General features: G+C 39.0%; 1 protein-coding gene across 1 annotated transcript; it reads right to left on the bottom strand.

Moving 5' to 3' along the window:
- Positions 1-1,778: 1,778 nt before the first annotated feature.
- On the bottom strand, positions 1,779-4,217 carry LOC134672040 (transcription factor JunD). The gene has a single exon (XM_063529938.1). The coding sequence runs from the start codon at positions 4,101-4,103 to the stop codon at positions 3,384-3,386; it is 720 nt and encodes a 239-aa protein (XP_063386008.1). The 5' UTR covers positions 4,104-4,217; the 3' UTR covers positions 1,779-3,383.
- Positions 4,218-8,465: the final 4,248 nt, after the last annotated feature.

Here is an 8,465-nt window from a genome sequence, read left to right on the forward strand (position 1 = left end):
TAATACTTACTTTATACATATAATGGCTCTGAGTTTGGCACGTTGGTTTTGAAACGAGAAGAAACGACATCATTTCTCTAAAAGCTAGAAGTGAATAGATTTATTACATATAGTTATCATGACATTACTGTCATGACATCACTGACATTACATTACTGTCATGATAACTATATGTAATAAATCTATTCACTTCTAGCTTTTAGAGAAATTATGTCGTTTTGAAAACGTCGCACGAAAACGTGAAACGTAAAGATTAAGATTAAGAAACGTGAAACGTAAGAAAGTAAGTATTAAGACATATATTTGGCACGAGCAACCACAATATTAGAAGGCGTGGGGTCGGGTCGGGGAAGATAACGTTCTAAAACGAATGGTATTATAAATCTACGGTATTAGATTGCAGATTGCCTATATATCTTAATATCAGTGAATAAAATATGTAGTTCAAAGTATCAAGGGTTATCTAAATCATTTCCGTAAAACTACTTAGGTACTCGTCAAACATGACAATAGCAATGGATGTCTATTAGGTCTATGCCGAGCGTGCGCCTATTGTGCTCCAGAAACAAAGACCACAAAGGTTTCAACAAATATTCACACGGCGATTCCGTCTTTGCCATTGTCACTGTGGACTAAGCGTTTTTTTATCCACGTGAGTCAGCCAGGACGCCCTCACGGGGACGCTCGACCGCACACATAGATTTCCTTGGAACCAATCCAATATTGTCAGCCTGTGTCTTCTAACAACTCGTTTAACGACGTCTTAAAACGTACCCTCCGTTATTCGTCTATCAACCAGTATCGATTAGCTCGACGTAGGTAAATATACCACGTGTTAACGACTTAGCACTTCAAAAGGAATTATGCAATTAAAGAATTGCATCAATCGTTAGAGGAAAATGTAATGTATGTACATACTTACTGTGTGCATATTGTGATCTTGGCATTGAAGAAACTAGGTGATTGACGTAGTTTCGATCCACAAAAACTGAATGTTACGTTATGGATAGGTACATGTGTTTATATAACAGTGAATGACAGGTTTACATCGATGTACTTGGATAAACATTGGCTTGTTAGTAAATACTGTGATGTTTTAAAGAGAACAATGCGTAGGTAGCTTCAGTAGAGGTGTTTCCTTCTTGGCTGACCCATTTAATACGTATACAATATTTTCTACGACTAAATCTTCGGGAATTCGGATATCCGACTCGTTAAGAAATTCTTGGCAAAGTTTCATTATTTTGTAAACTCCGGTTCAAATTTGAATGCCCTGTCGTTTCTTGTGATATGTATATCTTCTTTTAATTTGAGATGGCAGTCACAGAATATATGGGCCAATAACTGTTTCGTAATGTCTTTTCAGAATTGCGGTTAACGCCTAGTTTTATTTCTGTAATACCTATAATGTTTATGATAAAAGGATGACGTCAATCACTAATGTTTTTTTAGTGGAAGCATAAACATTAAGCACATGGTATTTGTACCTATTGATTATACACAACATACGCTAAATCAACTGTAATGAATCAACTTAAGTTTTGTTATGTCAGTATTATGTAGTGTTACATCAAGTAATGATTACTGCAATCAGTATAGGTCACTAAAGTAGGTATAAGATGATTTCATACATCACTGATTCAAGGTCAACAAATGCTGTTTTCTCTTCCATCCAGCCGTTGTTTACCTTCCGCGTTTACGTTTGTCTTTCAGTGATTTGAGATGTGTCTGGCTTGGGGACATGGGTGTATTGATCGAGTTAAAATGAAAGCAAAGAGTAATAGTATAATAATCTTCATATTTTATTTTCTCTTCTTTCGTTTTTAGCATACAATAATGTATTCAGTATAAAACAATATTCTTTGTTACATTCATAGAAATATATTATTTTAGTATAACTGTTCTTTATTTATCTCTTATAAACTTACAAATTACTGTTAACATTCTGACGAATTTTGTATAAAATAATACAAATATGTATTTAGGTTTGCTAGCCATTAATAATTTTATAAAAAAGAAAATCATTTACAGGCTTTTAAGTCTTTGCAGCTAGCTCCCCCATTAAAAAGTCTATAACAATTCAACTTGTTAATTGGTATTTATTATATTACTTACAATAATCTATAGAAGACAATGGTACAGAACAATTTACCGTAGCACATTAATGGTAACAAAAACAATTAAAACAAAGGCTTTAGTTTACAAAGCGTAGGCACTCGAGATTGCTACTTCATCCTACTCGTAGGAGACATTCTCACTAATAAATACATACATCTCACATTCACCCTCTCACTGTCAATCGGTCGCTCGATTATGAAATGCTCACATTCGTCCATCGTCATAATAATACGGACGGCCTCGCATAACTTAAGTCGCGTCCTACATTTAAGAGCACCGGGTCAGTTCTCAGAAAACTTCGACGTGTCAGGGAAAATACTAGTGCGCAAAGCACGTTCGCACAACCAGCCAAACGAACATCGAAACTCACACTCGATCAGTCTTACATACAGCATTATTATGTCTTAAAACATTAAGCGTTAAATAATGAACACATTCAGCTAACTCAATCAAACAATGGCGTCGAAACACCATTGTGTGCCACAATGAAAAAGTTAACCTTGTGTAACATAACATGATTCGGGGCGTCCGACAACAAAATTGAACACATGGCCGCCATTCCGCGAGGGCAGCGCAGGCGGAATTTTAATTAGCAGAACATCCGCTCGTAACTTGGTTTGATGCGCCGTTGCCAGTTCCCCGCTCTTGTCGCTATCTCCTTTACACACGCCTGCAAGTCCTGTCAAAACCTGTTTGGAGGCGTGTTCCATATATTGCGTTTTAACCCCAATGACCCCCATATAACTTATTGAAGGGAAAAATTTACATTCGGGCGTCGCGCAACAATACGAATTACTGTTGGAAATCCCCTCGGTACGGCAAGAGCGGCAACATCGCTGAAACGGGAAATTCGCCGTAGAACTGGCAACGTCGCGTTACCTCGTTCTGTCAGACTGCGAGCGAATGACGTTGCACGTATTTTCCTTTCTACACTATTCTAAACGAGGCACCGCAATACTGATACAAGGAAAACAATTTGTTCTGTAACTTACAATGCAAGTTTAAGCTTTCGGACGCGTGATTACGCTAAGTACATCCCTCGAATGAAGATCCACTGAGAGCGGGAGCTCGTTCTCGAGGTTTCGCCTCGACACATCACTGGCAACCTAATCTCTGAACTATCATTAACATAGCGACTTTAACACCTTACACTAGAGTTTTTAACTATATATTACACAGTAAAATTAAGATCACAAATCGCTTTGTATGCTGCGTCCTAGCGGGCGCGACTAGCATGGAATGTGGAGGAGCTGACGCTGAGGCGATCAGAAGTGCGACTCGATGAGGCAGCCTCCGTTCGCGTGCTCCAGCACCTGCTGCTTGAGCCGGTGCACGTGATCCTTTAGTTTCACCACCATCTGTGCCAGCTCCGCGTTCTCGCCCTTCAGCAACTTCACTTTGTCCTCCAATTTAGAGATACGTTCTAGCTTGCGCCGTCTGCACTTGGACGCGGCCACTCGATTCCTCTGTCTCTTACGTTCCAGTTTGATTCTCTCCTGTGAGTCCATGTCTATGGGGGAGAGGGGAGGCGAGTTGGAAGCGCTTGGCACGGTTTGAGGCTCGTCCTTGATGATGGGTGTCGGGTAGCGGTCGACGGGCCGGTCGAGGTCCGCGTACACTCGCCGCGACACGACTGTCGGCTGTTCGGTGTGGTGTAGTTTATGTAACGCCTCTACGAACGGCTGGGCGTACATTTCCTGTTCCTCGGTGGCGGCGGGGAAGAGCACCGGCCCGCCGGGTGTAGGTGTCGCTGTTGTGATCATGCCGTTCTGGATGATGAGCTTCTCCAGCTCGGGTGATCCCAGTTTCAAAAGTTGAAGGTCCGGGGAAGACAGCAAAGGGGGTCCGTTTCGCGCTCTCTTTCCACCCCTTCCCATATCCAGGTCCAGGGTGAGGTTCCGTTTGAGATTTTCGACAGGGCCGCTCAAGGGAAACTGTTCGTCATAGAAAGTAGTCTCCATGCCGTGGCCGGAGTGTCGAACCATGTGTACGCACTGAACGTTCTGGTATCACTAAAGTCACTGCGCGAAGTTTAAAACTTTTGGTTGCGCACCGCACGTCCTCTTCGTTCAACGTTCCACTTGTTTCTAAACATTGTTAAGCAGCGAACACTGCTTATATGTCAGTGACTCAGATAAGCTATTTTTAGCTGTCGCGTGATGAGGGCACTCGCTGGTTGGTCGGGTATGACGTGATACCGCGCCGAGCTGCGCTGTGATTGGCTGGCCGGATCGTAACGAAGCGCGAGGCCTCAGCGGGGCTGTTTACGACTTCGTGCGATTACCGAGAATCGCTGGCTCGTTTTCCATTCTAAAGCCGACAATATCGTAACGGTCGTATTATATCTAAATTTATAAAACGTCACATTATAAATAAGTAATATGTTTGTACAGGTGGAGTAAAGTGTAATAATAACAATTGTAGAAACGTAATACGTATGAATATTTCGTCACCTCTCGACACCCACGCAGTGACACGAAGAGAACATTTATTTGGTGTACCTACCTACCTACCTATATACGTACTTGAATATGTCGTATATCTATTTATAAATTTAAAAGCGTATGCTGCAGCGTCTATTTATTTCCGCTAAATGCATCATTAATTGAAATACTAACAATATTAACATCTAGTCTCACTAAAACTAACAAAACATAAATATTATGGTTGGCTAAATTTTGTCTCTGAATAAGTTACATAATATTTTATAACATTCAGTCAACATCACCCTCACTTCAACATCTCTCAACACTACTTTAGTAAAAACAGTTAAAAATTACTTAACAACAAAAATACTGTAGCCCACAGCCCACCTTCAACCACTTCACCAACTGAATAAGTAATTAAAAAAAAATCCACTTCCAAATTCACAAAAAAATTCCACCAATCGATCTGTCATCCGTCATTACGAATCGCTTGTAAATCGTGCAATGGAAACAAACGGGGGCGGGGCGCGTTGCCTGCACGAAAAAATATTATGCGGGCAAAGCGGGACAGGGTCATACAAGCGCGCACGGGAGCGAGCAGTGCGGCAACACTCCCTCTCGCTCAGATAAAGTCCGGCACTAATAATAATAAGAAGAAAAATAAAGTGCACTAAAATTCCCGCGTTTATGATTTTGGAAGCCATTGTTTTGTGAAGACGATTTTATTGTTACTGTAATAAAGCTTGATTGACCTTGGATGAAACTCTACTTGGAATTTATAACTAGAGACGAGATTATTCGTTTAATTATATGCCTACGGTCAAGATTTTAGCACCTTTGATAAACTCTTAATAAATTGCGTCTAATAAAGTTTTATAGTCAATATATTTTATTATACCTACGTCCTCTACCACCTTAAAGGTGAAATTGATATAGGGCCCTACAGGGAAAAATACAAACAAAAGATACGCAGCGACGCATAATAAATACCTAAAATAAGGAATGTTTACCAATTGTAAAATGTAATTAGAATTCTTAAAGATAAATATTGACTGAATAAACCAACTGAAGAATCCGAGGCAGAATACATTTATCATTTTATCAGCAAAATAAACCTCCCGCCAAAGTCCCGCCTGCGTATTTCTCTGTAAATAAGCTATTTAATTGAAATGTTTCTTAACAATATAAGTTTACACCATTAAAATTAAAAATATACAGTTTTTAACATATTTATTGTCATAATTTGATTAGAGTAGGATACATAGATATAAACTATGGATGAGCGCATGCATACGAATTGCCTGTTGCGATCTTCATGTCAGCAAAAAAGCGCCATCTGTTACACACTGCGTACAACTACGTAAGCTCGACGCTCGACGCTCGACGCGATAACTTTGTATGGGCGTACAAGGCTTGTTAAGTTCATTCGCGGTTTATATCACAGGAGCGTCGAACTCCTCGCGATAAACTTAAAAGCTACTGAACGGATTTTCATACTGTTTCACCTATCAATAATTCTTGATAATGGAAGGTTTTGGTGTATAATTTGCTAATAATGTAGAAAAATATGGAATAGCATGAGTCCGTGGTCCGGGTTTAAAATAAGGGTTGACGTTGACGTTGACGTCGAATAATACGGCTCCAAATTTGATTTCGTGTTGGATCAAAAGGATTAATTACATGTCAAGATTTGTTACATAATATTGGATGAAATTTAACTAAATGTAAAGTATGTAATCAGTTCAAGTACAAATGTCAATCAGAATAATATTAAAAATCATAAAAATGTATCTTAGATTGTATGTATGTATAAACTCTTTATTGTACAAAACACAAATTTATGGCGCAGGATAGGCAGTACAAAGGCGAACTTCTCCCTCTAAGTTTCCGTTATTCTACGTTATTTTGTGATGTCATTATCGTCTCAGGCGGCAATGCAATATTTTAAACATTCGCGCCGTGCGGTGTGCCGCCCTGTGTAAGCCGGCTCTGTCAAGGTCAACAAGTTGGCCGAGCTACTAGCTACAGTCCGATAAGTACATCCCGCGCTTTCGCGCGTAAAATGCGGCGAACAACTTTTTCTATCAGTTTCTTGCTTGCAAAACAGGTAGAGTAAAAAAGAAGGAATCTATACAGCGATACAAACATGATGCAAAAATATAAGTAGGCAATTAAAAGTAATAAATACAGCGATGTGAATTAATCGGTGTTTGAAAATGCGCGCTTTGTTTCTAGCGCTTACCTATTAAACATTTTTGAGTTTTACCTACATTTAATTAAAAACTTATACCTGACAAGAATTAATATAAATACCGAAATTAAAGTGCGTATAGGTCCCTAAGTCAACGAATAAAACAATAACAAATACTTGATCTTGTTATTTTGAATGTTTTTAATAATTATGTAAAACAAAACGGGAACAAACTCTGTAAAACAGACAATAGGTACTTTAATTTCAGTAATTATATCCGGTAGGTAATCAACTAATCATATTTAAGTAAATTTACCTATACAAATTACGCATTATGCATTTCTACTTCATAATAACTTCCAAAGAGGAATGACGTCCTTACAAGGTTAATGTATTAGGGCTATGACGTACGAGCGAACATCAGTACCGCGTGAGAATGAAATAAAATTATCGTTTAAAATTGGGTTTAAGCAATAAATAAACGTAATTGGAAATTACTTACCGATGATATGAGATCCCATCTTTTTTCTTACACTTCCGGTAATGGTTTTTGCACCCTTTTACAACGCAATGAGGCATTTTTATGTTATGCTGCGTGACAACTTTCTACTGCGCAACTCGCCACACGACTGAGCGCCGTGGTGTGATAAATGCGATTATCACACCCATGTAGCGGCCCCCTTTTCAGTGCTCGTTAACCGCGTCCTTACGAAGTAATATATATGTCAATGGTAGGATATAAAACCGATGTCAAAACAAATATCCAAACAAAAGCGCCATCTATCGTCGAGTAGTTAAACTTACTCTAACCGTTGTCAGTGTGCTACTCACCGACAGATGGCAGTGATAAACATTCACCCCTTAGAGGATATAACCAATGTCATGTCTAAAATTTTCGGTACAAAATAGTCTGCCGTTTTTTGCGGGGGAGGGGCACATCAAATGTATAGGTACGTCATGTCAGATAAACGTCAGTCCATACATATGGTTGACATGTTGTTGACCATTGGCCGCCTATTTTCGACAGAGGGGAACGCCTGTTAATGGCGGCTCCATTGTTAATTACTCCGAGATTCACCCACAAGATGGGCAATTTCCGTGATATTACGACTGTTACGGGTAAAACATTGCATAGGTCTATGGCCTATTTTATAAAGCTACAAGTTACAATTTACAAGCGGAAGTCTCGTTCTAACACATGGAGTTAGAAAGAGACTTCCGCTTGTAAAATGTAACTTGTAGCTTTATAAAATAGGCCACTAATGTGATTTTCTTTAACAAAATAATGCAATTCCGTTCACAACCTTTTGTACACAGCTCCTTAGGTTGCGCTAGAGTAATAATAACTGGCAGCGTATGTACGTACACGAGATTAATTAATAACTTTCATTAGGAAGTGCTTTAAATGTCTTATAACTTCTAACTGAGCGTATTTTGCCCAAACCTTGGAGAGGAGGCGGAAACTATGGCTAGAGTCCGACGAGGACCAGGCTAAGCTGGCAGCGATTTTGATAGCCCAGACGATGCAAGTGTTACTGTAAACGTCAAACTTCTATGAGGGTAATAAAACCACCAAGTATCATAAAATAGAAATTTGTTTATTATCTATTTATTTTAAATTTCATCTAAAACACATTTCACAACAGTAATTCACAGTCACAAATACGATCTAATAAATTTAAACTAGTCAGGTCTAGTTTAATGAAGATATCTAAAATATTGACAAATTG

The sequence above is a fragment of the Cydia fagiglandana genome, chromosome 16, assembly GCF_963556715.1.
Source record: "Cydia fagiglandana chromosome 16, ilCydFagi1.1, whole genome shotgun sequence".
In the NCBI taxonomy this organism is placed as follows: domain Eukaryota; kingdom Metazoa; phylum Arthropoda; class Insecta; order Lepidoptera; family Tortricidae; genus Cydia; species Cydia fagiglandana.

Bases quoted from the DNA above. Each gene is read 5' to 3' on its own strand.
- LOC134672040 (XM_063529938.1), bottom strand. From the start codon at position 4,103: ATGGTTCGACACTCCGGCCACGGCATGGAGACTACTTTCTATGACGAA.